Source organism: Mustela putorius, unplaced genomic scaffold (genome assembly GCF_011764305.1).
Source record: "Mustela putorius furo isolate JIRA1106 unplaced genomic scaffold, ASM1176430v1.1 tig00003898_pilon_pilon_pilon, whole genome shotgun sequence".
NCBI lineage: Eukaryota > Metazoa > Chordata > Mammalia > Carnivora > Mustelidae > Mustela > Mustela putorius.
Genome location: NW_025422047.1, coordinates 30313826 through 30330785, shown reverse-complemented (window position 1 = coordinate 30330785; position 16960 = coordinate 30313826). Strand labels below are relative to the sequence as shown.

At 40.6% G+C, this 16960-nt stretch overlaps 1 protein-coding gene across 3 annotated transcripts in view; it reads right to left on the bottom strand.

The window, feature by feature from the left end:
* NPAS3 (neuronal PAS domain protein 3) overlaps positions 1-16960 on the bottom strand; it is an 847978-nt gene that overhangs the window by 116598 nt on the left and 714420 nt on the right. For all 3 annotated transcript variants that reach the window (XM_045067735.1, XM_045067737.1, XM_045067736.1), the window contains exon 5: positions 7432-7606. In XM_045067735.1, coding sequence (XP_044923670.1) covers positions 7432-7606 — 175 coding nt within the window. The remainder of the gene's footprint in view (positions 1-7431; positions 7607-16960) is intronic.

The window sequence follows — 16960 nt, the reverse complement described above, 5'->3', positions numbered from 1 at the left end:
ATTTGGCTAGGGATGAAATTTCAGTGCAGCGATATGTATTAAAAGCAAATAACTTGTGCTTTGTTCAAGGCAAGAGTTAGAGAAATAGAATCTATAATTTGTAATCATCCAATGCCAAAGACAACCACTCTTTTGCTGCTTTGTTTTAATGAAGAGGGACAGGTCATCCATTAACAAGTCATCTTGGGTTTCATTTAGAAACTCTGAAAATGCACCCCTTATCACCATAGGTAAAGAGAAGTCAAAATTATGACCTAGAAAGCTATATAAAATAACTGTTAAAAATAATGGGTTGAAAAAATTGAACTTCTAAGCCTTCAATAGAAGAAGGTTTAGGAAAAAAATGCTACATATAAATGGAGTGAGACTATTGTGTATTTTGATACGAGTCCTATGCTTCTTTTATTGAACAAACCATTTGCCACCCCTTAAATACCATGATATTAATTTATATAAAAGCTGTACTTCTTTTCCTCCCGAGTTGCAACCACTGTGATTTAACTCTGGGAAGAGAAAGTTTGTTTCAGAATGGCATGCAGAAGAACCCTGGGGAGATCCAACATCTCCTCTGGGAACAAAAGTGACATTGTTCTCCGGTAGCTAAGTGAGTCACCAGCATGCTTTTGACGGGTCAGGGTGTCAAGCCCAGAAAGGATGCCATGCTCTGCAGCCATGAGACTTGGGAGCTGGCCTGGAAGGGCAGAGCTCGGGTCCCAGGCCAGCACAGCCTGGAGAGAAAACAAGATCTTTACCTTTTTTTGAGCTCCCTCACGCGCGATCCTAGAAGTGTAAGGTCACTTTGAAATGTCCTCATCACACACAGACAAGGTCACACCAATTAAGGTGATGTGTGCCTACATCTCGAATGCCAGAAGAGAGCTCTGGAAAATACAGATTCCCTCCTGTGGCTGTTCAGGACGCTCTTGCTTATCATAGCTGGGGATAAAAGTAACATTTAAAAATAGCCTTCTTTCTGCAGGAGAAAAATAGTCCTGCCCTGGGGTGGTGTTTTTGAGGTGAAGGAAGCACTCCGAGTTGGACGAGGCAGTCTCTGGAATAGCATCAGCTTGTTTTTAGGGTGGATGAGTCATCGTCATTCAGGAGCAGCAAAAGAGAATTTCTATTTCGTTTCAAAATAACGGTGACATAGCTAAGGGAAATGATTTTGCATATGTATTTTTTTGGTATAAAAGCTGGGTTTATGCATAAATGGTGATCTCTTTGGGTTATGAAAAGACTAGTTTTTTTAGGCTGCTTTCTGACTGCTAGACTTGACTCATACATGCACACATGGGTATTAACGGGGCCAAGCAAGGGTTGGGTCATCGTGAACTAGTCTGGATTACTGGTATAGGAGAGATGCATTTAATATTCAGTCCATCAGTGATAACTGTGGTGCATTATCTGCTGGATTTATCTTTGCTTATATTGTATGAATATGGAAAGGAATTAAATGTGTGTTTACAGTTTGATAAACATTCAACATAAATTATACATTTTAATTTCATTTATTAGTTGGGGACCGCGGAAAGCAGGAATTTCCCTGCATACAAACTGCCATTCAGATGGAAGGATTAGCTGCTTCCTGAAAAGGTACACTAAGTGTTGAGAATGAAATTCATCTGAGTCTCAAGTGTGTCACTGCGTGGTTTGTGGTTACATGGTTCATGGTCAGAGTTTTAGAAAGACCAAGGTAGAGTGCAGCTCACTCTAGTGACTCCAGAGTTTGTATTTTATACTTCCGGTAGTTCCAACATTGCCACCAAGAGTAAATCTAGTGCTAATCAATGTCGTACAGTGGACAACTTGAATGTTGCAGTTGTTGTGCACATTCGCAAGCTCTGCGGATGTCTACGAGATCTTGGTCTGATCTTGGAGCATTAGCATGCAGAGCAGTCCCCATGATATTATCTTACCATATAACGACTCCAAAAATCTCACCGAGATTAATGGTGATAACATAATTCCTGAAAGTTGCCACTCTCTATGTAGAAATATATTGGCAATAAAAACCAGTCACTGTGTGCCTTTCCCCAGTAGGGGATCTCTCACTTTTCTTTGATTTTTAAAGGCTTCAGATCAATAACTGGAGTGACATTATTAACAGCTCCCTCAACACCGTGGCCAGCGCTAATATTAAATCCATTACACCTTCTGTTTGACATTTGCAGTACAGCAGAAAGTGCTGTAGATACAGTCACATTGTCTGGGGACTGAGGTTGGATGTGGGGTTAGTAAGATGGTTTCCCTTGCCTGACTTCTAAATTCAGTTCATTGATAGGAAACTTGAACCAATAAAAAAAAAAAAAAAAAAAAAGAATGTCCCCCACCCCTATCAACCCTACACTAGATTGTAAATAATTCACCCTTAAAGGTACAAGTGTATCTTAGATCTCAGCAGTTCTTGAAATAAAATAATGATCTGATCCTCAGATAAGTTTTTACATTCTTTATTGTTATTCCTAAACATGTATGTGTCTAATTATATCACTTATTGTGGAACTATCTAATGAATTCAGAGGAACTGCGTTCCTGTAAAATTGAGGGCTGATCAAATTTGCCACGGCACAGACACGAAAAGAGAAAATGCAGATTATTTCCATTCAGGCAAGGAATCAACTGCTTCAATTTTGGTCTTTAAAATATTCAGGACATAGAATGGGCATAATAGCATAAAGATCATACTGTACAACGATTATCTTAACCCCCTGTAACAGGGTAGCTCTGTCTGAAACTTTAGACAGAGCACGATAACCTCTATTTTAGGCCATCAATGGTTAACCATGCTGCTGTAGTTATTCTTGACCAAAAGTACTGTCTCATACGCTTTGCTAAATTGTCTAAATCCTGGTGCGGTATTGATTTCTCTCTCTATGAGCTCCTACCCATTCAATAAGCTGTAAGAACCTCTTGTCCTGGCTGAGTTCCCTCTGAAGCAGGACCCAGGTATATGACTCCTGCCAGTGCTCCTACAGTGGGGACTTGATTGTTAGCTCGTGGGAAACAAACCACTGGAGACGGAAAGAACGTTTTATATTAAAGTAAGAAACATGACAGGGAAAGTTGCTGTGAGGTTAAGTGGAAAAGCAGATTACTAGAAGCCTCTAGGTTATGATCTTATTTCAGAAAGGCAGACGATGACCCCCCCCATACTACATCCATATAGATGTACATATATATATGTGTGTGTATATATATATATATATATATATATATATACATACACAGAAAATCTGGAAGGATAGGCATAGAATATATGCATATGAACAGTGGTCATTTGTGGGTTGTGGGATGTTCGATGGTCCTTATTTATTTTCTGCATTCTCTAAAGTTTCACAATAAGAATGAATTAATTTAAGAATTAGCGGAGAAAAAAGGAGTAAAGCCCAATTATATGACCTAACCTAGGAAATATAAGGAGATTTTTTTTTTTTAAGATTTTATTTATTTATTTGACAGAGATCACAAGTGGGCAGAGAGGCAGGCAGAGAGAGAGGAGGAAGCAGGCTCCCCGCTGAGCAGAGAGCCCGATGCGGGGCTCGATCCCAGGACCCTGAGATCATGACCCGAGCCGAAGGCAGAGGCTTTAACCCACTGAGCCACCCAGGCGCCCCTATAAGGAGATTTTTAAAGTTCTTCCAGGATTTCTTGAAAGAGCTACTTTTTTATTTATTAAGCATTTAAAGGTGCAGCTCTGAAATTTATTAAGAGAAGAGTATAGCACTTGTAATCCCCAGATTTAAGAATAATGAAAAGACACATGCAGATCTAGAGGGGAAAAAAAAAAGGGACCACCCAGACATCCCATTCCAGAGGCTCTGTGCTCTCTCAGGTGTGAGAAGCTGCAGGGCAGCCCAATCTCTTTCAAAATGTTTAGACCTCCATAGACACTCTAGAACTTTGTAACTATATAAACAAGGCCACCCACGTATTTTTCTTCTGCCTGCTATAAGATTTCTCTAAAAGAAATACCTGTATTGACTAAACTATGAATAACTATGCATACATGTAAAAGATTTGTTTGGGTTTCCAACAGTCAAGAAATGCCCCCTCCCGCACCCCTCCCCCCGGCCCCATTATCTCGAGACTGGTTCAAGACAAGACAATCACAGGGCTGGCAGTTCAGAGAAAGAGAATTCCTATTATGGCACAGTATCTCTGCCTTTTAGGCTGGTTTAGTCACTTATTTCCTTTTATTATAATGCCAAATGTTATTTAGATTTCAGTCATTTAGTAATGCTACGCTGAACACATCAGGGCTTCTAGAAAAGTCCATACCTTCATTTTCATAATCACCACATACTGATATCCCCTTTCCAACAAAATTACACTATTATTTAAAAAAGAATCTGTGTTTCATCAGAGTTTAAAAGATTATGTTGCAATGAACAAGTCCTCAGAAATGTCCCCTCGTATTATTAAGAATTAGGAAATCCTGTTAAAATTCTTTCAGCCTTTAAGAAACATAAGCAGCTTTGGGATGTAGTGCCTGACCTGGACTTTTTAAAGTAATTCCCTTGGAGCAGTGTTAGTTAAAGGTAGCACCCTACCCCGCTTTTCAGTGTTTAAGCAGTCAATCTAATTGCCCTTTAAGCCTAAGACCGAAAAGAACCAAGGCTACAGACATTAAGGCAGAGTAAGTTTCACATTTTGTAATGGTAAGAGCTATACCCTTCATCAAGGAAGAGAAACCTTTCTTATGCCACTGTTGCTAATGAGCCCCAGTGGTTAAGAAATGTAGGAAGCAGAATTTTCAATTTTACTAGTTAGGATGATTCCAAGAAGGCTGGGAGAGCAGGGGAAGGAAGCCCAAGTAAATTGTCAATCATACTTCAGCACACGACAGAGTAATGACAGAGTAACTTTAAAGAATATACGTCATTCTCCTCCTAACAGTGTGCACAGAAATGTTTTATGCATCCTGGAGCCTCCTGGAAGGCAGGGGATTGATCAGAGTTCTTATAATCAATCTTAAACCAGTCTGATTTTGACTCTAGCTTATGATATCCCAGCAGAACTGGTTTACAGGCAGTGAATTTTTTTTTTTTCTCCCGATCAAAGTCTTTTCCAAGTGACAAGTTACCCTTAACATGTGTTTGGGGAACCATCAAGCTCGATATGAATCAACAGTGTGGCCTGGCCGCCGAGAGGACCTAATTCAAATTGAGGCTGTCTTAGCAGAAGTACGGTTACCTAAACCGAGAGAGGGGACCGTCCCTCTGTTTTGTACTAGTCAGAATACACCCAGAGGGCTGCACGGTGTTCTCAGACCCATCCTCTTAGAGGGTGACGAACACACTGAGACATGGCCGTGGGTGGGTGACTAAGGTGGTGGGGGTCTCAGGAACATGCCACTGCATAATGTTTGTGGGATGAAGGGCTGTTTGACCTGGAATGGAGAAGGAAGGCAGGAGGGAAGGGAGAATTTGGTCTATATCTGGCTTCATGTATTTGAGAGGGTGGATGGAGAGGAACGAGTAGATCTGAAATGAGATCCCCAAGGTCAGACCTGGGATCAGTGGGGAGAAGTTACGGCAAAACTAGGTTTTGGCTCCATATTCAGAGAACTTTTCTCTCGGAGCTGTTCGCCAATGGGACAGGCAGCCTTGAGGTTTCTGAGCGTTCCACTGGGGTGGTTCCAGCCGAGCCTGGGAGGTTAGCTATTGGCTTTGACATAGAGGGATGGCTTCCCTGAATGAAGACTGGAGATTGTCTAGGCTTGATAGTGAGTCAGGGAAACCACAAGGGTTTTATAAACCTGAATTCTTATACATGGAGTGTTGTATTAGTGAGTATTAGCAATCCAGGTTTCCTAATTCATCTCCAGAAGGAAAGAGTGAGAAACTATTTTGATGTGCTGTTTCTCAAGTCTGCTCAGGTATGAATATTCAAAAGATGAAAATGCAGTTTCAATGATCTCACAGACATATCTATTTAGTGACGTTGGTGAGCAATGATAAAAGAAGATAGGACTTCCCTGGGAACACGATTATTTTCATTTTAAAATGGTTAAGAGTAGTCTTCAATACTCTCTCTTCTAATGCCTGGTGCTCACTGGAGAAAGACACTCACCAATCCTGTAGAATAATGCCCTAGAAACTGCAGTCAACTTCCACAAGGAAACATGCATTGGTTTTAGATGGAATTAAAATATTTCCAAAGAGCCAAATATGTTTTTTTTCCCCATCTGCGTGAGCAAACACACTGTGATTATTTTTAAGCAGGTTAAATTTAAGTATTTTCTTAGAATCCTTTTAATATTAATCTTAAGATGGGTTGTTTTCTACTTTTCTTTCTATAAAATGAGTTTGTGTTGAAAATCTGTTTTAAAACAACATATCAAGTAAAGTACAAGCATCTTTAAAGAGTGCAAAAATAATTTCCCAAGTAAGCAAATAAAACTTTGCACTTCAAATCAGGCCTTGATTCATTAAAAATCTTAAACTTCTCATGAGAAAAATTAACATTTAAACCACTGCTGCTTGGCCAAGCACTCCACCACACAAGAATATGAAATATCTCCTCTAAAAAAGTACAAAAAGGACAAAACCACAAATGTGGAACTTCAATTAATTTAAAGCCCCAATCAGCAAAGAATAAATCCTTCGCAGATCTAATTACCAGCGCTCTCGGAAGACCCAGGCCGACCAGCCAATCTTCCCCGTGTTTGAACAGCTTGATGAACTAGGGGACTGATGGATATCAAGTCATTTTGTTTAATTTATAAATGGATTTTCCCCTAATACTTAAATTATCATCAGTACAACACAATGAAAATGGGAACATTCTGAATGCAAAGTCTATAAGAGTCCTGGAAGGAATCCCAATGAGGAATGTCACCTCTGTTCATTCCTCTATACAATTGATCTAATTAAATACTGAGGGTAGAAAGGCAGTTTAAAATGTAGCCATTTCTGTTTTCTTTTTAGCCTTAATTTATCTGTTCACATCTTTCAAGTACCTTCTGATGCTTACCAAAAAAAAAAAAAAAAAGAAAAAAAAAAAAAAGAAACCAAGATTTCTGTAAGTCCCTAATATTTTTTAATTCTCTACAAGCTAATATTCAAGAAGAATTTATCATAGATTTTGGTGAGTAATAAATAAATGCACTACATTTAGCCACGGTATCAAGACAAGGAAGAGGGCTTTCCAAATCTGAACCTTTTCCCTCTAGTAATCTGAAAGGGGAACTCAAAGAACTAGTGCCTTCTCTATGTATTGTTCAACTGAAATTAGATCTCTGGATTATACTTATTAAAATGTCTCCTTATTTTCAAATCCCTTCCTTATTTAATTACTGCACGGGACAGAAAGCTGCACGGAATTGTTAACTACCATTAGACCTATTTATAGTCTCTTCGCACGGTGACTTGAGTGCAAGCATTGGCAAAGGTCCTGCCCACCGTCCCCCACGTCGGGATAAATTCCCACCTGGCTCAGGGGTCTCCGACTGGGAGGAGGAAGATGCCGAGCTGGCTCCGTCCTCAGCCGTGCCCTGCGAGAGGAGACCCCGCCCCGGCGGGAGCTTCATGCCCAGCTGCTCTGCCATCTCCACGTGGTCCCCCGGGTGCACGTAGTCAAAGACGCTGCTGCCTGTCAGCTCCACCTAGAGGGGGAAGAGAAAGGGTGGGAGAGAATGGCGTCAATGGCTTTTCTGCTCTCAACTTCAGCACCCCCGTGATTCAGATCTGGAGCGGAAAAGGAAACAGAAAGATGCAGATCCCAGAACCAATCCCAGTTCTGAGTCTCTGTCCTTAAATGCTGAGGATTCTTCAAGTTGAAAGAGAAAGGTTTTTGGTTTTTTGTTTTTGTTTTTGGATACGTATTTATTTAGCAATTGTTTAGCCCAGTTTTGTTTTGTTTTCCCTCCTACACCGTTTACTTTATAAAGCCAAAACATTCTGTGGACTGTGGAGGACCCTGCCTGGCGTGCAGCTGTTTTATCCAGGCATCATCAAATACTCGCATGTTTCGTGTCAACCGCATGATTGACTGAATTCTACGGTTTTCTTCTTGAGAAGTTGGGGCTTTGTATAGAAACAGCTGGAGATAGCGGATGAGTATTTTCCTTAGAACACACCGACTTCCAAGATGTGTATTTATACATCTCAGCTTATTTCTATGTAAATTTAGATGAAAGAAGGGCTGCTTACAAATATATGCAAAGGCATAATGTTTTCATTAAATATTACTCATTAGCACGGTAATCATATGGAGAATTTTCCATGCAAGAGAGGTCAGCTGGGGTCTGAACCAGCCATTTTTTTTTCCTGCTAGTATCAGCTTGTTTTGCCCTCAATCTAATAAGAGACATGGTACAAATCTCCTTGAGGGCCTTAAGAAAAGGTTTTATTTTGTATACTCTTAGCATCAGGTGGATTCTAAAGGTAGAGAGTGAATATCAATGATCAGAAGAGGGTCAGCCTGCCAGGGAGGGATGGCCTGTTTCCCTGCTGTCAGGCCTGGCCCCTGTCTCTGCTGCTGTCTAATGGATTGGCCTGATTCCTGTGATCTGATGGTATAATTCTTCCCTTCTAAAATAATGCTGGGTTCACTGTATTATGACCAGGACAGACAGGTCAACAAGAGAACAAGATAAAGCTCTTTCTGGGGTCCCTGACGGGTGGGGGTTTCCTGGTCTCAGGCCAGATCTGATGTCCCTCTGTGCCAGAAGTTCAGAAGATCCTAAGTTTCTTGCTGGATATTTACCCAGAACTCCGTCCTACCCTCCCCGCCCTTTCCTGCGTCATGTGCGGCATCCCTCCAAATTCCACCTGAGAGCCTGTGGTCTTTTTCTTCCAAGAAGGAAGCTTGGCCGTGGGCGAACTGTCACAGAGAGCGAAATACCCAGAGCAGTTATTAGCCCCAGAACTCCAAGTCCCAGTAAAATGATCACATCTACTTCCAGACACCATTTGATTAAAATTGTAACGGGCTACACATCTTCAACATCTATCAATTAACAGGGGGAGAGCCAGAAAAATGGGAGGCTAAATTCAGTTTGGTTAATAGCTATTCCTGAAAAAGGCTCGCATAACTTTTACCGAAAATAAGGTGCTTTCTCTTTGCTATTAAATTACACTCTCCTACCGTATTACCCGGCTCCTGACTCTATCATTTTACAATAACTATTTCCTCCGTTTGATATTGTTACAGAGCGTAAATCAGGATTCATAAGTGATCAGTTCCTACCCTCTGGGAGGGAGGGATTACATGGAAATAATCCCTTTAATGTGCGCCTTGCCTCTAAGCATTTCACACAGCAATAAATGGGTAAACTGACTTTGAGCAATTAAGAAATTAAATGAAACTAATAAAATGTGTGTTTTAATATTTCTTGATGGTTATTTTGTTTGGGGATTAGCGAAGATGAGGAAGTCACTGGCATTTTGCAGGGAGTCCAATGGTAGCACTTTAATATTGCTGTCACTTCTCAAACACTGAGTATTCCTTTAATACTGCAATGTGCCTTTTGGCACAGACCACAGATTGTGATAAGATGACAACACAGGTGGGAGATTAATAGATTTTTTTAGGGGTGCCGGCTACTGAATATTCATGGAAGTTGGTCCTAACGGCGGTGAAGAGGAGTAGACCGCTGTCTCCACAGCCTGCTTGGCTCGGTGATGCAGGCATTTCCTTTCCATAATATAACAGCCCAAATATAGCACGTCAAGAGCAAGACTGAGGCGCGACATGCCGCATCACATTCCCCTAGTGTCCTCTAGGGGTCTACCGCCAGGTACTCCAGAGTCTAACCTTGGACAAAAAGGCTGGCACTGGGAGTCTGATTCCATCCCAGTCTCTCTCTGTGTGCTCTACTCAAGGTCACAGGGCACAGGAGAAGGCACAAACTTCCTGGGGTCATAACTTGACTGGGAGATCAGAATCCCTTCCTCCTCTGCTGTGTGACCTTGGACGTGTCACTTAGGCTCTCCTTGGGCAGCAGTTTCCTTTTTGGAACTGGCACTGGCAGTTCTGCTGCTCTGTGGGACTTGGGGCTGGGGGACATCTCTCACACTGTATGCTAATGGAGGGGGGCACCCCTGGAGCATCCCTCCATGGCAACTGTGTAAGGCAGTGGCCCTGAGAGCTGAGCTGAAAACAAGACTTTCTCTACCTGCCTCAAAGCCTGATTTTGAAAATCTAGTGAAACCATGCCGAGAAAATCACTTTCTAAGACAGAAACAACACAATGCCTGTTGCCTCCGCCAAACAGCGTTTGGTGGGTGACAATGGGTGACACCAGGGCACCTGGATGTTTCAATTGGTTAAGCCTCTGCTTTCAGCTCGCACTGCGATTATCTCAGGGTCCTGGGATCCAGTACTCCATCGGGCTCAGCAGGGAGTCTGCTTCTCCCTCTCCCTGCTGCTCCCCCTGCCTGTACCCACTCTCTCTCTCTCTCTGTGTCAAATAAATACATAAAATCTTAAAGAAAAAAAAAAAGAATGGATGACACCCAGACACGTGTACTCTTATGTAACTACGGTGAGGAGATCTTATGGTTTGGGTGGTGGCTTTGGGACCTGGCTTTACTCAGAGGCTGATGCCTGCTTTGAAACCCAACTACCCGAGTAATACTCTGGGGAGCTCCCCACTGCTGTGTAGGAGTTCTTTCCATACTTTTCTGGGATTAATTCTCATACCACTCTTTTCAAGTGTTCCGATGTCCTGTTTTACAAAAGAACTTGAATACTAGAAGAGGCTAACAGTGGAGGTAAATTTTGGTTCCAAGTCTGCCTTGTCATCCTACTGCTTCTCGGAGAGTGCATCTGCAGTCGGGGAGGCTGAGCGAGTGGGGACCTCTGAGCTTCACCACCCTGGAGCTCCACTTCCATTCAGGAGCATGGGGGTGGAAGGAAGCTGGGGGAGGCAGACAGCCTGCCCAACGCCAGGCCTGAGGATGCTCGGCCTTCAGACTCTCGGGCCAAAAAAGGGCACGAAAGCAGGTATACTAAAGGGAGGTAGACCTAGGGATGGACAAAAGTCTCTTGAGCCTGGAGTCCTGCTCCTCCTCTTCCTCACTTCTCACGTTTGTCTAGTCCTTTTCATGCTCCTCGCACTGATTTTCGCTTTACTTTCTTAGATTTTAGAGCTGAAAGAGACCCCGGCTAGAACTCACCTGTCACTAAATTCTGTACCTCAAAGTACACTGCAGGAACCCAGAATGGGGATCTTTCACTGGGTGACACACATGACTTCATGCTACCTTGAAACAGGAAAAATAAATAGAGCTCCAATCCAGTGTTACTACAGTTAATTACATATCCTCAACTCCTCAGTTACCAAGTCTTCCAAAATGTCCCTGCTAAGAACTATGACCAGTGTGTCCTACACAGCAGGTCTGTCACAAATGTTTGCCAAAAAAAATAAGAGAAAGATATTTAGGCCCAAAATATTTTGCTTTATCTGTGCTTGATTTAGAAAAGTTCAGGTTGGTTCTTTTATATCATTCACGACGTTATTATAATAACAGTATTTGACCTATAAAGTGAGTTAAAATAGAGCACATGATATATTTATTTCCAGTAAATATTTGTCCAATGCATGGAGACCTTGACCACCTTCTATAAAAGCCAACTGAATTTAACTGTGGACAGGATTATAAAAATGCTGGGAAAGAACAGGTTTCAAGGCACTCTTTTACACAGCCAACTTCCATAACCCTCTCTCTTCAATCTATGGCAGAACTGTGGCTGGTTGGTTACCCAAATGTTCACAGAATTTCACAAAAATAGTTTCCTAACCGTTCCTTCAAACTGATGGTAGAGCTTCAGAGAAATTTCATTTTATATTGATTAGGATTTATATAATGGAAAGGTATAGCCTTTCTCCCCTTGACATTGTGTTCTTCTGATGGGTGCAAGTGGGATGCTAAGGCAATTATGAGACCTTCTTCATTTTCTAGTAAGTCCAGTCACCTTACGTAGTGCTAAAAAATAACCCCAGCCATGTTGTGTTTATTTAACTCAAGAAACAGACCCATGGGACTCTCTAACCTAAGGAGGGACACTTGCTCACTGGGTCCCCCTCTTATCTCCCTGAGTGACACATAGAGAAACTGATCTCTCTCACTGCTTAGATATTGGAAAACTGAGAATGTACAAGGGGCAGGAGCCAGGCGATAGGTAATGAGCAGTCATATCCAGAAAGAGCATTTGGTCTAAATTCCTTTCTCCCTGAGTTTCCCCGTTCAAGCTTACCTGCCATGGATTCCCCCAGAACAGAGTGTAACTCGGAGTGCCATCTGCACAGTCAAGCTAAACCATGGCTTTCCTCAATGTTAATTCACATTCTGTTAGCTTGCATGCAATTTGCACACTAGACACAGTTGATTTGGTAACTCTGAAGTTTCCCAGAAAAAAAAATGTAAATATATTATACAGTGTTTGAGTTGACTTTTCCATGTAGGGTCACTGTACCCTGCTGGTAGATAGGATGGGGGACTAATTTGTCTTTTCATACATCAAGCAAGCATGTCAATAGCCTTTGCTTGGCCCCCTGGGGTGAGCAAATACTTTTTAACTACAGCGATGTACTAACAGTGCAACTCATTGCATCCAGGGTTCCTTTCGTATAAATGAAGAACAGGCAGGAGTGTTTCCAGTCCTCTCCACATTGGAACAACTTGAGAAAGACACTTTTACGAAGAAAGATCATAAAACCTATTTCTTTCTTCCTTTTAAAAATATTTCCATTTTAGGAATAAGACCTTGTTCATTTTTATCACACAAAAATATTCAAAACTGCCATTTAAGGTACAATTTCCTAAGCCTTTTATAGGATTTTCTTTGTTCTTTTTTTTTTTTTTTTTTTTTTTTTTTTTTTGAGGGCATTGAGATTGCCTGGGAAGACTCGGAGGCACTATGGGTTCAGCCCTTTCCCAGAGTCCTTTGAATCTGGGCCTTACTCCTAGAGGCGATGCCAGCCATATTGTAATAGAAGGTCAGACCTGAGAGAGGACGATGTTAGTGGTAAGTGGTTTTGCAAATGAACTCCCAGGTTAGGCTTTCAGATCTACTGTAAGACCCTGGATAGAAAACCCTGACCCAGGATAAGGAGGAAATTCTATCTCAGCAGGGCAGGTTAGGATTTGTAGTTTTTTGGGGGTCACATTTATATTATTGAGGGATAATAAAGTGATAAAAGAATAAAATATAATAAGATGTGATAGCTTGATTAGCATAGGTTTTCTTTGGATTTACTGGTATCTTAATGCCATCTTCATAACTTCCTACGTATTGCAGAACTCTACTGAATATTTATGAACTGTTTTGACAGAAACTTGATGTTCTTTACTGCTCTGTCTCATTCTATGTATTTGCTGACTTATCTGAAGAAAAACGCATAAAAGCATTGGGTCTGTTACAGAAATACATGTATAAATTAGTAGAACAAGAAGAAAGAAAGGTTCTACATCAAAACGATGAGGCAGAATGAAAAATCCTTTCAATGTCATCAAATAAGAAAACGAATCCAACTCTCTTCTTACAGATATGTTAACAGAGCCTTCCCTTAGAAGAATTTGAGCTAAAAGATACCATATCGTATATTTATTTTATCTTCAGAAATAAACATTTTAAGTCCTTTGGGAATCAGTGAGGCCAAGTACTTTTCCCTTGGTGTTTTTTGGTATACTTTTCTAGAACCCTTGGAGTGCCAGGCTTGAGAATATGCAACCACAGTATGCAAAGAGAATACTGTATAACCAGTTCTGAACTTTGATTAAGAAGTGCCAGAAGATAATTCTAGTGGATTTCCTAGTTCTCAGAGAAGAAAAATGGGACACAAGAGGAAATAAAGAACAGATTGCAGGTACTGCCTTGAATTTAGGCACAGTTGTATGGAACAGTATGCTGTTTTTATGACTATCATTCCCAACTGCTGAATTGATCAAAGACACTGATTATTAAATATTCAGAAGTGTTAGATGGGTCATTATTCAGACTACAATTGAGCATATTTGAGTACTTCTATATCTGGTACAAAACAGATCCAGACTTTGAAGTCTACCCCATTTTTTTCCCTAAGAAATAAGTTATATGCTGTATTTTATTTTTTTCTTGTGGTCCTAGGGTTCTGGTATTTCTCCATCACCCCATATTATGAAGGGAGGGATTTTTGAATAGTTTTGATATGTCAGTATCCTTTTCCTTTCATTAGGAGACCCTGATTGAAAGAAGAACCCAGAGAATGCTGTAATACTGAAGGGACATTATGTCACGGGAACGAGCCCAGGGATTTGTGCAATTGGCTAAATCAAGAAATTTTAAAACCTTGCTTTACAAGGTTCCTATAGTTTTAAAGTGTCTGTGGAGCAGGAAGGGTCAACTTTTTAGTATTTATCACAGTGCTGAGAAGGAAAAAAAAGGATGCAATTGGAGGTTACATCATAGTCAAAAGTGAAATGATGCTGAAAAAGAAGGATTAACGATCTTAAAAAGAAACTGACGTCAATCTCCCTTCTCTGAAGATCAAACAAAAGTAAGATGTCACTTTCAAAGCTCCTTCATTACCTTGGTAGTAAGGAACCCAATCAACATAAAACATTTGCTATTGGCAGAGTTAATCCATTATCCTCAAATTTTACATGGTTCAATATTTGTCATTTAAATCTAGATACACATGGAGCTGCATGTTATGCATAGCCACACTGCAGTATCAATAGATCTTCATTTTTGTTTCATTGTTTTTGTTACTCTTACTGTGAATTCTGTCCTTCTTCTTTGGTCATGTGAATAAGAAAAAAAGTAGAAAATGCTTAGAAGATTGAAATCAAAATTTTGCCTTGATTTGAAACAGTCCTTTTATTTTCAAGAAAGGTAAATGGAGAAGGACAACATAGTCATTACGGAGTTGGCTTTTCCATTTGTGTTTTGAAAGTTAACATAGGATTATTTTATTCTAGTCATAGAAAAACAACGTGGCTGACTAAAACTCTGGATATGTTTCATGCGCACAATAATAGAGTTAGTCATACCCGACTGTTTTTAAAGGGGTTACTTTACGAGGGAAGCCCTCATCAGGAGCTAAGTCCCAATGTTTAAGTGATGCTGTTGGGAAAAGAACAAGAATGACAAAAAAAAAATAGCAAAACCAGAAAGGTTTAAGAGAATTTGTCTGTATATCTCAAGAGACGTCATGTGTAAGAGAAAGAAAAACAAAAGGAGGGGCTTGTTCAACTGACATCTTGGTTTCTTTGATTTAGGTCATGCCATAGCTTCTGTCTTTGAAACAACTGGCTCTCCTCCTCCACGTCACTGTGAGGGGTCTTGAAAAATCTCATCCAAGAAAATGATGAGGTATACAAAAATATTTTAGCCATTGCAGAAAATTGGTGTCAAGTTAACCTGGAGTTCATAACCCAATGAGGAGAATAAGAAGGAATAAAATCCTCTGTGCGATGATCAGTTACTGACCCTTCCAGAACATTTCCTGGTGACATATTTCAGTGCATCTTGGGAACTTCCTGAAAGCCACGTGGGCACGTGGGTCTAATGTATCATTTATTCCTAGTGAATTACCATAAGAAAAAAGCCTGCCATACTTCTATTTTATTTTAGCTATTGTAAGGGCTGACTGTGATAGTGTTTGAGGTTATTTTCTATGAAATGAGTCAATACCTTGAGCAGTCTCTAGGTGCTATTTTAAAGGAATAAGTTAAATTCACAACTGTTTAATAACAGACTGTGAGTTAGTCTTGTTAGAATAGGGAATGTAAATAGAACTGGCAAGAAGAGAAAATGAGTCATTCCATGGGCTAAAAGCAGTGCTGTGTTTCTTAAGATGTTCAAGGGTGGGAGTTTGATGGTGGTGGGGGGGAATAAAACTTTTTGGGAATCTGATAAATTCTATTCTTCTGTGTCACCAGAAAGATGCTGTGACAACACACAGAACTTAGCATTTTATTGTAGGGGTTTCATACACTCCTGGAGTTTATCCATGAATAGTCCCTAGAGTTGGGCAGTCCAATATGGTAGCTATATGGGGATAGTCTGAATTAGAGTATGGTCTGAGGGTAAAACGACACTAGGTTTCATTCAGGCTCAGTGTGAAAAATTAATGGAATACAATAATATAAATATTTTAGATTAAATACAGTAATTATTAAAATCCATCTCACTTACTTATTTTTACTTTTTAAAATGTGGCTACCATATACTTTAAAGTTACTCATGTGGTTTGTACCATATTTCTGCTGGATATTGTTGCTCTAGAACCACAGAATCCCTGGCGTAGAGGAACCTGAAGTACTGGAAGACCATGAGACTGATCTTAAAGGGAAGAGGTGTGAGAGAATACAAAATAGAAGTAGAGGCTTGTCTTTAGAATGAAAGGACAGCATTTTTAGATTTTACCTGCTACTTAAAGACTTCAGTCAATCAAGTATTTATCAGTCTTTTGTTCTCTATAAGACACTGGATTTGGATTATGGGCATAAAAAGAAACCTTAAAACTTAGCACCTGCCTCTCCCACCCACCCCCCAGGAGCTTACAATCCACTTTGGAGTGACAGGGTGAACATTTGCAGAGTTAAATGATAGGACAAAACTATATGACAACACAATACAGTCTATGAATAAGTTGTAATTTGAGGATCATTGGTCACTCCCCGTCAGACTGTCTGGGAAGGCCACTCCTATGCTGGTTCTACATAGAGAAGAAAATTAGAAAGGGCAGGTGACAAGAAGGGAGCAACCCAAGACACCATAGGGTTCTAACTGCACCCACAGAAGGGCAGGGGCAGTGTGTTCCATAAGCCCGGGACAGTGGGAAGCATTAAGCAGAGGCTCAGTAAACACCAGATGATGGACTTGGGCCCTAAGGAGATGGATCTATGCTAGTCTTCATTAACCTTTTTATTTTACCCTTTTAAACTACTAAAAAACAGCTTCAATGAGTCATTTATAGGAAATGCTGTATCTTGTTTTTCTCCTCGAGTATGCATCTCAAAGACAG